The sequence below is a fragment of the Microcaecilia unicolor genome, chromosome 1, assembly GCF_901765095.1.
Source record: "Microcaecilia unicolor chromosome 1, aMicUni1.1, whole genome shotgun sequence".
NCBI classification, from domain to species: Eukaryota; Metazoa; Chordata; class Amphibia; order Gymnophiona; family Siphonopidae; genus Microcaecilia; species Microcaecilia unicolor.
The window spans coordinates 306,776-324,245 of NC_044031.1; the positions used below are offsets into that span (position 1 = coordinate 306,776).

A 17,470-nucleotide genomic window follows, 5' to 3' on the forward strand; every position below is an offset into this window, starting at 1 on the left:
CAACCCCTAGTAACATGGATTAACAGTTCAGTATCTTGCTTCATGCTTTAGCAGTAAGAGAGTCCCAGAAGGGAGACCAGATATTACAAAACTGTTTGCCTCTCCTGGAGGCCAGGTCCGGGATTCCTTTCTTCTCTAGTGCACATGCTTGGATCATTGCTGACCTCCAGTGGGATATGGTTGGACGGTCCACCGCCAACCACTGTTGTAGTATGATTCGCTTCGCCATCAGTACTGCTCTCCTCAAAAATCCTTTGAAACTCGCTGGGGCAGGCCTTTGTATCCCAAATAGGTCAAACAGTTGCCTTGGGGACAGTTTCCATGATGTGTTCCAGAGCTTTGACACATGTATGTTTAACTCAGTCCAGAACATTTTCACTTGGGTACAGTTCCAATACATGTGTCCCCCAGGTGTACGTTGATGCTCTTGTACTTTGGGCAAGAATCTGTCTCTCGAAGTGTTGCTCTATATGCTCTGTGAGGAGAGATGTGTAGACGAAGCAAGAATTTGTACTGCAGTTCCCACAAAGCCGCGTTTTCCATTGTCATGTACATTGTTTTTATGCACACTCCTATTTGTTCTGGTTGGAGATTTAATTGCAGTTCCGCATTCCAAGCCAGGGTCACCGCTCGGTAGTCAAGCATCTCAAGAGCGTCTCTCAAATTGCGGTGGCATGCTCCTTGTTCTTAAGTATTTCTGTCCTGTATGAATCCTTTCATGTTGTTTCAGATGCCCTTTGAAGCTAAAGGATTTATCACATTCTGAACATTGAAATGGTTTCTCTCCTGTATGCATCCTTTCATGCCGTTTCAGATCCCCTTTGCAGCTAAATGATTTATCACATTCTGAACAGTTAAATGGTTTCTCTCCTGTATGACTCCTTTCATGCCGTTTCAGATCCCCTTTGCAGCTAAATGATTTATCACATTCTGAACAGTGAAATGGTTTCTCTCCTGTATGAATCCTTTTATGCTGTCTCAGATTCTTATTGACGCTAAAGGATTACATTCTGAACATTGAAATGGTTTCTCTCCTGTATGCATCCTTTCATGCTGTTTCAGATTACTTTTCAAGCCAAAGGATTTATCACATTCAGAACATTGAAATGGTTTCTCTCCTGTATGAGTGATTTCGTGGCGTTGCATCTCAGCCTTGGTGTTGAAACATTTATCACATTCTGAACAGTTAAATGGTTTGTCTCCTGTATGACTCCTTTCATGCCGTTTCAGATCCCCTTTGCAGCTAAATGATTTATCACATTCTGAACAGTGAAATGGTTTCTCTCCTGTATGAATCCTTTTATGCTGTTTCAGATTACTTTTCAAGCCAAAGGATTTATCACATTCAGAACATTGAAATGGTTTCTCTCCTGTATGCATCCTTTCATGCTGTTTCAGATTACCTTTCAAGCCAAAGGATTTATCACATTCAGAACATTGAAATGGTTTCTCTCCTGTATGAGTGATTTCGTGGCGTTGCATCTCAGCCTTGGTGTTGAAACATTTATCACATTCTGAACAGTTAAATGGTTTGTCTCCTGTATGACTCCTTTCATGCCGTTTCAGATCCCCTTTGCAGCTAAATGATTTATCACATTCTGAACAGTGAAATGGTTTCTCTCCTGTATGAATCCTTTTATGCTGTTTCAGATTACTTTTCAAGCCAAAGGATTTATCACATTCAGAACATTGAAATGGTTTCTCTCCTGTATGACTCCTTTCATGCTGTTTCAGATTACTTTTCAAGCCAAAGGATTTATCACATTCAGAACATTGAAATGGTTTCTCTCCTGTATGAGTGATTTCGTGGCGGTGCATCTTAGCCTTGGTGTTGAAACATTTATCACATTCTGAACAGTTAAATGGTTTGTCTCCTGTATGACTCCTTTCATGCCATTTCAGATCCCCTTTGCAGCTAAATGATTTATCACATTCAGAACATTGAAATGGTTTCTCTCCTGTATGAGTGATTTCGTGGCGTTGCATCGCAGCCTTGGTGTTGAAACATTTATCACATTCTGAACAGTTAAATGGTTTCTCTCCTGTATGACTCCTTTCATGCCGTTTCAGATCCCCTTTGCAGCTAAATGATTTATCACATTCTGAACAGTGAAATGGTTTCTCTCCTGTATGACTCCTTTCATGCCGTTTCAGATTACTTTTCAAGCCAAAGGATTTATCACATTCAGAACATTGAAATGGTTTATCTCCGGTATGCATCCTTTCATGCTGTTTCAGATTACCTTTCAAGCCAAAGGATTTATCACATTCAGAACATTGAAATGGTTTCTCTCCTGTATGAGTGATTTCGTGGCGTTGCATCTCAGCCTTGGTGTTGAAACATTTATCACATTCTGAACAGTTAAATGGTTTGTCTCCTGTATGACTCCTTTCATGCCATTTCAGATCCCCTTTGCAGCTAAATGATTTATCACATTCTGAACAGTGAAATGGTTTCTCTCCTGTATGAATCCTTTTATGCTGTCTCAGATTCTTATTGACACTAAAGGATTTATTACATTCTGAACATTGAAATGGTTTCTCTCCTGTATGCATCCTTTCATGCTGTTTCAGATTACCTTTCAAGCCAAAGGATTTATCACATTCAGAACATTGAAATGGTTTCTCTCCAGTATGACACTTTTCATGCTGTCTCAGATTCCCCTTCCATCTAAAGGATTTATCACATTCTGAACAGTTAAATGGTTTCTCTCCTGTATGACTCATTTCATGCTGTTTCAGATTTTCTTTGGTGCTAAAGGATTTATCACATTCTGAACATTGAAATGGTTTGTCTCCTGTATGACTCCTTTCATGCCGTTTCAGATCCCCTTTGCAGCTAAATGATTTATCACATTCTGAACAGTGAAATGGTTTCTCTCCAGTATGACACTTTTCATGCTGTCTCAGATTCCCCTTCCATCTAAAGGATTTATCACATTCTGAACAGTTAAATGGTTTCTCTCCTGTATGACTCATTTCATGCTGTTTCAGATTTTCTTTGGTGCTAAAGAATTTATCACATTCTGAACATTGAAATGGTTTATCTCCTGTATGAATCCTTTTATGCTTTTTCAGAGTCTCTTTGACGCTAAAGGATTTTGAACATTGAAATGGTTTCTCTCCTGTATGAATCATTTCATGCCGTTTCAGCTTACCCTTGCTTCTGAACCATTTATCACATTCTGAACATTGAAATTGTTTCTGTCCAGTATGACTCACTTTGTGAATTTTCACCTCAGCCTTGGCTTTGAAGCATTTATCACATTCTAAACATTTAAATGGTTTATGTTCCATGTGACCTATTTTATGCAGTTGTAGGTTCCTTTTCTCATTGAAACATTTATCACATTCAGAACGTTTACATGGTTTTTCACAGTTTCCAGATGGGTTAGTTTTGTGCATACCTTGACAGTCATGAAGCTCAGTCCTAAGCCCACTTATGTGGTGCTCAATACAACTGGAGTCGGTAGTAAAGGTTTCCCAACCATCATCACTTTTAAAATCTCTCTCACTGTTGAGTCTTCCAGGTTGTACAAGTCTTGGGAAAAAGCTACAGTTTCTCTTTTGTCTTTCTAATCTTTCTCCTTTCTGAGCTGCTGCTTTCTCACCGGTTGATATTATGCTACCGATACCTCCTTCAAAGTCTGCTGAAGGATCTGTGCTGTCTCTGGAGGAGTCTTGGTGTTTCCATTCCTCTTTCTGCTGCTCATCACACATTCTCACTCTTTCACTCTCATTCCCAAATCCGTCATCTGTTGGATAAAATAGAAGAGTATGATCATTAATTTTACAGCTATGGAAAAGGATATACTTAAGGTGGGCAGGAGCGAGGAGAATGTGCTCCTACCCCAGAAAATCAACTGGTGTACCTGGGATAGAGGGTAGAACCGGGGTGGGGGGGGGGGGGGGGGGGGGGGAGGGGGTGGAAGAAAGGATGGAACATTGGCAGGAGAGCCGGGGGACGGGGGTTTAAATTAAAAAAAAAAATTATGTGGGTGCCAGCCCGATATTCAGTAGTTCATGTCCTAAGTGAGCCAGCCGGCACCTGCATAACCCTGGGCTCCTCCTAAATGCCTCCCCCTCATGACCGCCCCTTATTTTATGAGCGATCAGAGGCAATATTCAGGGTACTACCTGCTTTAATACCACTGAACATCAGGAGACTGTTGAGAATATGGCCTAGTTAATCTGAAGGGTACAGATTTACAGGCGTGAAGATAATAAATACATTTCTCTTACTGTGGATTAAACAAAACACAAAAACATTCCCCTGCACTACTCAGGCCAAAGCAATTAAATTACCTCAGAAGAAACCTCCCCCTTTACCTGAGAGGAACTCTGCTACAGTCGAATTATGTCCATGACTAGGTTTGATGAAAGAGGGAAACAGGTGGAGAGAAGGAAGCAGGTGGCCAGTGTTTCCATCAGCGCTATATTATGGCTGGAGGGTTATGGAGGGAACAGGGCAGGTGTAGAGGCCTGGGTGCCTTAAGGCAAGAGAGAAAAGAGGGAACAGTAAAACCAACTGTTCCTGAGAACATCACCTTTTCCTCAGAACCATGACTCCTTACCTTCTATAACTGCAATAAGAAGTTCTAACAAGAACGGGCCCAATTGGTTCCCAGGAAATGCATCTTTTATGTGCCTTCTCAATCAAAAGTAAAATGACATTTTACAGAACCAACTTCTTTGAATTCTAAGCTAAGAGAAATTGTATGTAGGTCTCTTGTAAGGAAGGGGCAGGAAGACCACTGACCATCTCTCACTTGTTGGTCTCACCTAACAATGAGATATAGGTGTTCCTCCTGCCAGCTTCTCCCTTTTGCTTGTGTAGCCCAATTACCCTGCCTTATTTTTGCTGCAAAATACTTTCTTATTTTAACTTTGGTAAGAACAAAACAGAGAGACAGAGAGAGAGAGTAAAGATGAAAAAAGCTGCATGACAGGGGGAACAGAGAGAGAAGGGAGAGAAGATACATTGCATGGGACAGAAAGAGACAGAAGAGGCTGGATGGCAAGAGGTATATATAGAGAGAAGAAGCAGCTTTACTGCAGGGGGCAGAGAGAGAGTGAGTGAAGAGGCTGCATTGCAACGGGCACAGGGATATTGAGAAGAGGCTAGGGTGGAAGTGCAGAGGAAAGAAGGGGAGAAACGGGACAGGGGAGGAATGGGGACACAGAAGGCAGATACTGAACGTGGAAATAGGGACAGGGACACAGGAAATGATAGTGTCAAATAGACAAGAGATCCTGGAAAGCAGAAAATGGATGAAACTGGTGTGGGGGGGAGGAAGGAAGGAAGGTGCAGAAGATGGATGGGGTGGGGGGAGGAGCAGGAGGCAGATGGAGCTAGGGGTAGAGGGGTTGGAACAGGCGATAGGGCTGGGGGTGTGGGTGGGGAAGGGAACAGAGCAGAAGATGGATGGGACTGGGGGAAGGAACAGGAGTTAGATGGGGCTAGGTGTTATGGGTAGAGGGGAGGGGAATGAAGTAGAAGATGGGGCTGGGGTGGGGGAGGAGCAGTAGGTGGATGGGGCTAGAGGGTATAGGTAGAGGGGAGGGGAACAGACTCTTCAGGTGGCCGCAGGGTAACCCCAGGCAGGTGCTAGGTGTTTTCCAGATACAGACGTACTGATTTTGGTAAAATGGGGGAATATCTGAAGAAGGAGCTGATGGCATGGGTCAGGAAAAGGTGAAGCGGAAGTGCAGTGGTCCAAGCTGAAAACTGCTATAAATAGGGCAACCGATCTTTACACAAGGAAAGTAAACAAAAACAAGAGGAACAGGAAGCCTATGTGGTTCTCCAAACAAGTAGCTGAAAACGTAAGAGCAAAAGAGGCTTTGTTCAAGAAATACAAAAGAACGCAATGAGAGGACCACGGAAAAGATTATCAGATTAAAGAAGCCAAGAAGGAAATACAGCTAGTGACAAGTCCATAAAGACTTGCCGGAAAGAATATTTGAAGCGGGGGAGTCGGAGAAACTAAACGAATTCTCTGTAACCTTGGAGGATGTAATGGGTCAGTTCAGCAAGCTGAAGAGTAGTAAATCACCGGGACCTGATGGTATTCATCCCAGAGTATTAATAGAACTAAAAAATGAACTTGCGGAGCTACTGTTAGAAATATGCAATCTGTCCCTAAAATCGAGTGTAGTACCGGAAGACTGGAGGGTAGCCAATGTTACTCCGATTTTTAAGAAGGGTTCCAGAGGAGATCCGGGAAATTATAGACCGGTGAGTCTGACGTCGGTGCCGGGCAAGATGGTGGAGGCTATTATTAAGAATAAAATTGCAGAGCATATACAAAAACATGGACTGATGAGACAAAGTCAGCACGGATTTAGTGAAGGGAAGTCTTGCCTCACCAATCTAATGCATTTTTTTGAGGGGGTAAGCAAACATGTGGACAATGGGGAGCCAGTTGATATTGTATATCTGGATTTTCAGAAGGCGTTTGACAAAGTGCCGCACGAAAGACTCCTGAAGAAATTGCAGAGTCATGGAATCGGAGGTAGGGTATTATTATGGATTAAGAACTGGTTGAAAGATAGGAAGCAGAGAGTAGGATTGCGTGGCCAGTATTCTCAGTGGAGGAGGGTAGTTAGTGGGGTCCCGCAGGGGTCTGTGCTGGGTCCGTTGCTTTTTAATGTATTTATAAATGACCTAGAGATGGGATAACTAGTGAGGTAATTAAATTCGCCGATGACACAAAATTATTCAGGGTCGTCAAGTCGCAGGAGGAATGTGAACGATTACAGGAGGACCTTGCGAGACTGGGAGATTGGGCGTGCAAGTGGCAGATGAAGTTCAATGTTGACAAGTGCAAAGTGATGCATGTGGGTAAGAGGAACCCGAATTATAGCTACGTCTTGCAAGGTTCCGCGTTAGGAGTTACGGATCAAGAAAGGGATCTGGGTGTCGTCGTCGATGATACGCTGAAACCTTCTGCTCAGTGTGCTGCTGCGGCTAGGAAAGCGAATAGAATGTTGGGTGTTATTAGGAAGGGTATGGAGTCCAGGTGTGCGGATGTTATAATGCCGTTGTATCGCTCCATGGTGCGACCGCACCTGGAGTATTGTGTTCAGTACTGGTCTCCGTATCTCAAAAAAGATATAGTAGAATTGGAAAAGGTACAGCGAAGGGCGACGAAAATGATAGTGGGGATGGGACGACTTTCCTATGAAGAGAGGCTGAGAAGGCTAGGGCTTTTTAGCTTGGAGAAGAGACGGCTGAGGGGAGATATGATAGAAGTGTATAAAATAATGAGTGGAATGGATCGGGTGGATGTGAAGCGACTGTTCACGCTATCCAAAAATACTAGGACTAGAGGGCATGAGTTGAAGCTACAGTGTGGTAAATTTAAAACGAATCGGAGAAAATTTTTCTTCACCCAACGTGTAATTAGACTCTGGAATTCGTTGCCGGAGAACGTGGTACGGGCGGTTAGCTTGACGGAGTTTAAAAAGGGGTTAGATAGATTCCTAAAGGACAAGTCCATAGACCGCTATTAAATGGACTTGGAAAAATTCCGCATTTTTAGGTATAACTTGTCTGGAATGTTTTTACGTTTGGGGAGCGTGCCAGGTGCCCTTGACCTGGATTGGCCACTGTCGGTGACAGGATGCTGGGCTAGATGGACCTTTGGTCTTTCCCAGTATGGCACTACTTATGTACTTATGTACTTATGTACATAAACTGCTACTAAATGGACTTGGGAAAAATCCACAATTCCAGGAATAACATGTATAGAATGTTTGTACGTTTGGGAAGCTCACCAGGTGCCCTTGGCCTGGATTGGCCACTGTCGTGGACAGGATGCTGGGCTCGATGGACCCTTGGTCTTTTCCCAGTATGGCATTACTTATGTACTTATGACAGCGCAGGCAGAAGAAAAATGGCTAAAGATGTAAAGAGAGGTGACAAGACCTTTTTTTAGATATATTGGGGAAAGGAGAATAGGAACGGAATTGCAAGACTGAAAGACGCTGAGAATAGCTATGTGGAGAGTGATGAGGATAAAGTGAATGCGATAAACAAATACTTCTCTTCAGTGTTCACGGAAGGAAATTCTGGAGAAGGATCACAGTCGGTTGAGGAGGGAATATCTGAGAATGGAGTGGACCCTGCACCGTTCATAGAAGAAAGCGTTTATAAACGACTTGAAAACCTGAAAGTGGATAAAGCTACAGAGCCGGATAGGATACATCCCAGTGAGGGAGTGTTTTCTGCCTCTATGTCACTCCCTCCCTCACGGCCTAATTAACCCTGATCAGGTAGGATTTATTACTGGAAGGCAACAGCAGATGGTTGAAGAGTACTTTCCATCTATGAAGGGTGAAATACAAAAGAGGTTTATAGACTCTTTGCTTTCGTATCAGACTGCTAAAATAGACAAGGAAATTTCTTCCTGGATATAAGTACATAAGTAACATAGAGGGGTATAATCGAACTGCGCCGGCGAAATACATGGCCAGCGATGTATTTTGACGGCACCGCAAACAGCTGGCCAGACCCGTATTTTCGAAAAAGATGGCCGGCCATCTTTTGTTTCGATAATATGGTTCCGGCCAGTCAAATGCCTTGGATTTGGCTGGGGTTTGAGATGGCCAGCTTCGTTTTTTAGCGATAATGGAAAGTTATGTCGTCCATCTCAAACCCCGGCCAAATTCAAGGCATTTGGCCATGGGAGGAGCCAGCAATTTTAGTGCACTGGCCCCCCCCTGACATGCCAGGACACCAACCGGTCACCCTAGGGGTCACTGCGGTGGACTTCAGAAAAGCTCCCACGTGCATAGCTCTCTTACTTTGGGAGCTGAGCCCCCCAAACCCACTACCCACAAATGTACTGCACCCAATAAAATTGCTCCAGGGACCTGCATACAGACTCTAGGACTTATTGCTGCTGTATAACTTTGGCACACCAGTTCACACCTGAAGACTAATGTCTCTGAAAAAGTCCTTTCTTGGCATAACCACCTTTACTCACAGTTAACTGCAGATCAGAGGTTGTGCCCCACTGGCAAAGAGTCCCCTGGTACTAAGATGAGCAGTAGGTCAGAGCTGGCACAATGGTGTACAATGCCCTCTTTCAGCAACATTCAAGGTAAGAACTACAGTGGTGGAAATAAGTATTTGATCCCTTGCTGATTTTGTAAGTTTGCCCACTGACAAAGACATGAGCAGCCCATAATTGAAGGGTAGGTTATTGGTAACAGTGAGAGATAGCACATCACAAATTAAATCCGGAAAATCACATTGTGGAAAGTATATGAATTTATTTGCATTCTGCAGAGGGAAATAAGTATTTAATCCCTCTGGCAAACAAGACCTAATACTTGGTGGCAAAACCCTTGTTGGCAAGCACAGCGGTCAGACGTCTTCTGTAGTTGATGATGAGGTTTGCACACATGTCAGGAGGAATTTTGGTCCACTCCTCTTTGCAGATCATCTCTAAATCATTAAGAGTTCTGGGCTGTCGCTTGGCAACTCGCAGCTTCAGATCCCTCCATAAGTTTTCAATGGGATTAAGGTCTGGTGACTGGCTAGGCCACTCCATGACCCTAATGTGCTTCTTCCTGAGCCACTCCTTTGTTGCCTTGGCTGTATGTTTTGGGTCATTGTCGTGCTGGAAGACCCAGCCACGACCCATTTTTAAGGCCCTGGCGGAGGGAAGGAGGTTGTCACTCAGAATTGTACGGTACATGGCCCCATCCATTCTCCCATTGATGCGGTGAAGTAGTCCTGTGCCCTTAGCAGAGAAACACCCCCAAAACATAACATTTCCACCTCCATGCTTGACAGTGGGGACGGTGTTCTTTGGGTCATAGGCAGCATTTCTCTTCCTCCAAACACGGCGAGTTGAGTTCATGCCAAAGAGCTCAATTTTTGTCTCATCTGACCACAGCACCTTCTCCCAATCACTCTCGGCATCATCCAGGTGTTCACTGGCAAACTTCAGACGGGCCGTCACATGTGCCTTCCGGAGCAGGGGGACCTTGCGGGCACTGCAGGATTGCAATCCGTTATGTCGTAATGTGTTACCAATGGTTTTCGTGGTGACAGTGGTCCCAGCTGCCTTGAGATCATTGACAAGTTCCCCCCTTGTAGTTGTAGGCTGATTTCTAACCTTCCTCATGATCAAGGATACCCCACGAGGTGAGATTTTGCGTGGAGCCCCAGATCTTTGTCGATTGACAGTCATTTTGTACTTCTTCCATTTTCTTACTATGGCACCAACAGTTGTCTCCTTCTCGCCCAGCGTCTTACTGATGGTTTTGTAGCCCATTCCAGCCTTGTGCAGGTGTATGATCTTGTCCCTGACATCCTTAGACAGCTCCTTGCTCTTGGCCATTTTGTAGAGGTTAGAGTCTGACTGTTTCACTGAGTCTGTGGACAGGTGTCTTTCATACAGGTGACCATTGCCGACAGCTGTCTGTCATGCAGGTAACGAGTTGATTTGGAGCATCTACCTGGTCTGTAGGGGCCAGATCTCTTACTGGTTGGTGGGGGATCAAATACTTATTTCCCTCTGCAGAATGCAAATAAATTCATATACTTTCCACAATGTGATTTTCCGGATTTAATTTGTGATGTGCTATCTCTCACTGTTACCAATAACCTACCCTTCAATTATGGGCTGCTCATGTCTTTGTCAGTGGGCAAACTTACAAAATCAGCAAGGGATCAAATACTTATTTCCACCACTGTACGTTCTCTAACGTGGGTAACACAGGAAAGGGAACTAAAACTGGCTTACAAAAATGGCCACTACCACATGGACTACAACAGGAAGCAAAACAGGGCACACTCTGACCCAGTTAGCAGGGGGGAAAAGCTCCATGGGAGTAGAGCCCAGTACCCTATACCTAGGGTTACCATTTTGTGTCCTCTGAAAAAGAGGACACATGTCACACCCCCTACCCCGCCCCTGCCACGCCTCATGTCCCGCCCCTGTCACGCCCCCTTCAGGTCCGGGTTCCGCCCCTATTCCCCCCCCCGTCACATAGTCCCCTCCCCCCCCCATCACATACCCCCCCCTCACTTACTGGTGGTCTAGTAGAGTCTTCTCTTCGGGGCAGGAAAGAGCCCCCTCTTTCCTGCCCGGAGCGCTGCCTGCCCTTGCCTGCTGCATCCTCCTCGGTATGGCTGGGGATTCAAAATGGCCACCGAGAGTTGAAGCGGCCTCGCGAGAGTTCAACTCTCGGCGGCCATTTTGAATCCCCAGCCAGACCGAGAAGGATGATAGACAGGGGAGGCAGCGCTCCGGGCAGGAAAGAGGGGGCTCTTTCCTGCCCCGAAGACGTCACTAGACCACCAGGGAACATGGTAAGGAAGGGGAGGGGACGGGAGACCAGGTCACCAGACCCACGGCGCCGATCACACGCCCACCGCACGCACGTGCCTGCTCGCACCCGCGCCCACGTTTGTCCAGAAATCCGGACAAACGTGGGCGCGGGCAAAATCCGCCGGATGCCCCGGACATGCCCTCAAAAAGAGGACATGTCCGGGGAAATCCGGACGTATGGTAACCCTACCTATACCCACCACAATGAATTGCTAATGTGACTCTGCAGGGCACCTAACAGAAAAGGTGTCACACTCACCTGACAGCCACATCGCAACCAGGGAAAGGCTGTCAGAGGATACAACACATTCTGCTGTCATGGAGGTGGGTACGGCATTTGAGGCTGGCAAAAAAGGTTTTTAGTTTTATTTTTTTTAGTATGGAAGGGGGTTGGTGACCACTGGGGGAGTATGGGGAGGTCATCCCCCATTCCCTCCAGTGGTCATCTGGTCATTTGGTGCACCTTTTTGAGGCCTGGTCGTGAAAATAAAAGGACCAAGTAAACCCAGCGATAAACTGCTTATCGCTGTTTTTTTTTTCCATTATCGGCGAAAGCCGGCCATCTGGTAGCCACGCCTATGCCCGCCCATGTCCCGACTTTGCTTCGCCGCTGACACGCACCCTTGAACTTTCGCCGGCGAGGCGAAGGGAAAGCGGCGATACTGTCAAAACAGAAGCTTTCGATTATACGGATTTCGCCGCTTTTGCGAAATCGCCGGCCATCTCCCGATTTATGGCCAGCGATCACTTTCGATTATAAGCTGGATAGTAACATAGTAGATGTCAGCAGAAAAAGACCTGCACGGTCCATCCAGTCTGCCCAAGAAGATAAACTCATATGTGCCACTTTTTGTGTATACCTTACCTTGATTTGTACCTGTCTTTTTCAGGGCACAGACCGTATAAGTCGGCCCAGCACTATCCCCGCCTCCAAACCACCAGCCCCGTCTCCCCCTACCGGCTCTGCCACCCAATCTCGGCTAAGCTCCTGAGGATCCATTTCTTCTGAACAGGATTCCTTTATGTTTATCCCACGCATGTTTGAATTCCGTTACCGTTTTCATCTCCACCACCTCCCGCGGGAGGGCATTCCAAGCATCCACCACTCTCTCCGTGAAAAAATACTTCTTGACATTTTTCTTGAGTCTGCCCCACTTCAATCTCATTTCATGTCCTCTCGTTCTACCGCCTTCGCATCTCCAAAAAAGGTTCCTTTGGGGATTAATACCTTTCAAATATTTGAATGTCTGTATCATATCATCCCTGTTTCTCCTTTCCTCCAGAGTATACATGTTCAGGTCAGCAAGTCTCTCCTCATATGTCTTGTAACGCAAATACCATACCATTCTCGTAGCTTTTCTTTGCACCGCTTCAATTCTTTTTACATCCTTAGCAAGATACGGCCTCCAAAACTGAACACAATACTCCAGGTGGGGCCACACCAATGACTTATACAGGGGCATCAACACCCCCTTTCTTCTGCTGGTCACACCTCTCTCTATACAGCCTAACAACCTTCTAGCTACGGTCACCGCCTTGTCACACTGTTTCGTCGCCTTCAAATCCTCAGATACATAAGTATTGCCATACTGGGAAAGACCAAAGTTCCATCAAGAACAGCATCCTGTTTCCAACAGTGGCCAATCCAGATCACAAACACCTGGCAAGATCCCAAAAAAGTACAAAACATTTTATACTGCTTATCCCAGAAATAGTGGATTTTCCCCAAGTCCATTTAATAACAGTCTATTACACGTTGAGTGAAGAAAAATTTCCTCTGATTCGTTTTAAATTTACTACATTGTAGCTTCATCGCATGCCCCCTAGTCCTAGGATTTTTGGAAAGTGTGAACAGACGCTTCACATCTACCCGTTCAACTCCACTCATTATTTTATAGACCTCTATCATATCTCCCCTGAGCCGCCTTTTCTCCAAGCTGAAGAGCCCTAGCCGCTTTAGTCTTTCCTCATAGGGAAGTTGTCCCATCCCCTTTATCATTTTTGTCGCCCTTCTCTGCACATTTTCTAATTCCACTATATCTTTTTTGAGATACGGCGACCAGAATTGAACACAATATTCGAGGTGCGGTCACACCATGGAGCGATACAAAGGCATTATAACATCCTCATTTTTGTTTTCCATTCCTTTCCTAATAATACCTAACATTCTATTTGCTTTCTTAGCCGCAGCAGCACACTGAGCAGAAGGTTTCAACGTATCATCAACGACGACACCTAGATCCCTTTCTTGGTCTGTGACTCCTAACGTGGAACCTTGCATTACGTAGCTATAATTTGGGTTCTTCTTTCCCCACATGCATCACTTTGCACTTGCTCACATTAAACGTCATCTGCCATTTAGACCCCCAGTCTCCCAGTCTCATAAGGTCCTCTTGTAATTTTTCACAATCCTCCCGCGATTTAATGATTTTGAATAACTTTGTGTCATCAGCAAATTTAATTACCTCACTAGTTACTCCCATCTCTAGGTCATTTATAAATATGTTAAAAAGCAGCGGTCCCAGCACAGACCCCTGGGGAATCCCACTAACTACCCTTCTCCATTGAGAATACTGACCATTTAACCCTAATCTCTGTTTTCTATCTTTTAACCAGTTTTTAATCCACAATAGAAAACCTCCTCCTATCCCATAACTCTCCAATTGCCTCTGGAGTCTTTCATGAGGTACTTTGTCAAACATCTTCTGAAAATTCAGATACACAATATCAACTGACTCACCTTTATCCACATGTTTGTACACCCCTTCAAAGAAATGTAGTAGATTGGTGAGGCAAGATCTCCCTTCACTAAATCCATGTTGACTTTGTCCCATTAATCCATGCTATTGAATATGCTCTGTAATTCTGTTCTTAATAATATTCTCTACCGAGGAAGTGACGTCATCGGGTAGCATGGCAGCCTAGCCTCGGAGCTCCCTCTCCCACTACCGAAAAACCGGGTAAAATAGCGACCCAAAGGGAGAAAAAATTAGCAAAGCAAGCGGATCACACCCTTAAATACTTGGAGACATGAGCAAAGCAGTTTCCACGCAGAAAAAAGAGGCGAAAAGGGCAGAAAAAAGTATGCCGAGCAAGGCCGCAAAAAACAGTGAATCGCCTGAGCATGCCTCCTCGTCGGATTCGGACTCTGCACTCTTTATGACTGAAGCGCGAGCCCCACCTTCAAAAAAAGGCATATCCGGTGAGCTCTGCAGGTTTCTCTCCAATATCCAGACGGAGATCAAGCAGTCTAAAGATGAAATATTAGAGCGGATGTACACTCTCAGCGCTGATCTCAGAGAATTAGGAGGAAGAGTGGAGGAGGCAGAATTGAAAATAGACGAGCACACGGACACTTTAAATAAACACGCCACTCTGCTGCAAGAAATGGAACATAAACACGCTCACCTGGAATACAAATTGGATGATATTGAGAACCGGGGACGGAGGAATAACATTCGCTTTCGCGGTGTCCCTGAAGGCGGCGAGACAGAAAACGTGGCGGAGATAGTACAAACATTGTGCTCCACGTTGCTAGGCCCCAAGGAGGGAGAACTGTGGTGTGAATTGGACAGAGCGCACAGAGCACTGGGCACGCGAAAGGAGCAACAAATGCGTGATATAATTGTGCGGTTCCATAAATATGAAATCAAAGAAAAGGTCCTGTCGGCTGCAAGAAAGACAAAGACTCTGGAGTATGGCGGAGCTCAGATACAGGTCTATCAAGACCTTTCACAATACACCCTCCAGCTAAGAAGACAGATGAGGCCGGCGCTAGAGTCCCTGAGCAAACATCAGATACAATACAGATGGGGATTCCCTTTTTCACTAAACTTCACCCTGAAGGGTAACAAGCATAGGGTGCAAACCCTAATGGAGGCATGGGAGGTCCTGTATGCTGCTGACCTTGTTTCCGCGAAGACCCCACCTGGGGCGGTGGCGCCCACTACGAGAGCGAAACTTCAACGGTGGCAAAGAGTCCCAGAATCTTCCAAGAAAAGTAGCCAGAAGCGTTGAGCTGGACTGCACAGGTTTGACAAGGGTGCTGGGACAGTGTTTCAAGGGCCATGGTGAATGGAGGGAGCTCACTTTTGGAGAACGTGCCCAAAGGTCGCTGGAAAGGCTGGTCTTGGCCTGCAGACTGTTTAGCTGGTGAAGGACCCGCTTTTAGCTATAAGCTTAAGACTTGGGGGGGGGGGGGAACACAGAGTCGGCTAAGTTGATGGGTAGGATTAATGCTGAAATACAAGTTGAATGGATTGGAGCTGGATGGGAACTAGGGGGGGCGGGGGAATGGGGAATCAATAAGTGTTCAAGACCTGGTGGGAGTGGGGGTGGGTGGGCTGGATGCGGGGTTCGGGGCTCTGTGGCTCATGGGTAGCTTCCTCGATTCCCATCTGGAGGACATTGGTCCTTCAGGTGGTGAGAATGGTTGGGAAAGGGGGGATGTAAGGGGGGGAGAATAGATGAGGGGATGTTAGAAGGGGAGGGGGGGGGGTGGACATGGCTAGGGCTACGGATGCAAGACAATGCAATACTGTACAGAGGTGTCACGAAAGGATGCAACTGATCAGTCTTGTTCAAATAACCAGTGATGGGTACAGACTTAAAGATTCTCTCCTAGAATGTAAAGGGGTTAAATATGCCACAGAAATGACAGAAGTTTTACAAAGAATTGACGCAGTTAAAGCCACATGTGGCCCTCCTGCAGGAAACACACTTGAGGGGCAGACATGAAAGGCTTCTTTCCCACTCAGAATACCCAGTGGCACACTATGCATCGGCAGCAGAGTCAAAGAGTAGCGATACTAATACACGCATCGGTTGGGGCACAGGTGATTAAGGTAAAGAGGGACCCGGGTGGACGTTATATCTTCTTGCATATTAGAATTGCCCAAGTGGACCTAACAATTGCATCTATATATGCGCCCAACGTAGGACAGGCGAGCTTTATCGAGAGAGTCAGAAACTCCTTAACTAGTTTTGTCCAGGGATCCCTTGTGATTGGTGGGGACTTCAATGCCGTGATGAACTTGAACTTAGATCGCACGGGAGCTCCTAGGGCCAAAGGTCAGAAGGACTCATTGGCTCTGAGATCTCTAGCGCAATCATTAGGCACATTGGACTCGTGGAGGTTGAAACATCAGAAGGAGCGAGATTATACATTTTATTCACCAGTCCACAACTCTTACTCATGCATCGATTACATTTTTTTAGATGTCACATTAGTAGAGAAGGGACCTGAAGCGGGAATAGGGAATATGACCATCTCGGACCATGCACTGGTGTGGGTTACCTTACCAAATATCAGAGCAGAACACAAGGATAAAAGATGGACACTGAATGTTGGCCTCTTGGGGGAAGGGGAAGTAGTGGAAGGATATAAAAAGATGCTAAAAGAATACCTTGAATTTAACTTGGAGTCAGGGCCCTCACTCAACATGGTATGGGATGCTCTGAAAGCAGTGTCCCGGGGTTATTTCTTGCAACTGGCAAGCAAAAAGTCAAAGATTCGCAGGGCACAGATAGCGCGCTGTATGGAGAGCATCCGCGTGCTAGAGGCACAACACAAGGCCAATGGGTCAGCACGAATATTGCGGGAGCTTCATGCACAGTGAGCGCTGCTAGACTCCATTTATTCCGAGCAACTTAGCCTGTTACAAGCAAAGAATAGAGTGAACTCATACGAATTTGGCAACAAGGCGGCGCCTTCTGGCCACAAAATTGCGTAGGCAAAAAGTAGAACGGACCATCCTAAAGATACGAGAGGCAGGAGGAAAAGATCTAGATACATCTGACCAAATTCGTAAACGATTTGGGGAATTTTACCAGACTTTGTATGCTCAGGAACTTAGCCCCCCTCTGGAGCTGGTAGACCAATATTTACAAGATAGTGAACTGTCCTCTTTGAGCCCCCAGCAACAAGCACTGCTAGATGAACCGGTTACCCCTCAGGAAATTCAGGCGGCTATCAGTAGCCTACCCTCAAGCAAATCACCTGGGTTGGATGGCTTGCCAAATGAGTTTTATAAAAAGTCCGCCCCTGAATTAGCTCCCCTCTTGGCAGACGTGTTTAACAAGGTGGGGAGGGGGGATCCCTTGCCGATGTCCATGATGGAGGC

General features: G+C 45.7%; 1 protein-coding gene across 1 annotated transcript; it reads right to left on the reverse strand.

Moving 5' to 3' along the window:
- Positions 1-503: 503 nt before the first annotated feature.
- Positions 504-3,143, reverse strand: LOC115460004 (oocyte zinc finger protein XlCOF6-like). The gene has a single exon (XM_030189866.1). It carries the CDS (start codon positions 3,136-3,138, stop codon positions 979-981), a length of 2,160 nt encoding a protein of 719 aa, XP_030045726.1. The 5' UTR covers positions 3,139-3,143; the 3' UTR covers positions 504-978.
- Between the last annotated feature and the right edge of the window lie 14,327 nt (positions 3,144-17,470).

Bases quoted from the DNA above. Each gene is read 5' to 3' on its own strand.
- LOC115460004 (XM_030189866.1), bottom strand. From the start codon at position 3,138: ATGATTCATACAGGAGAGAAACCATTTCAATGTTCAAAATCCTTTAGC.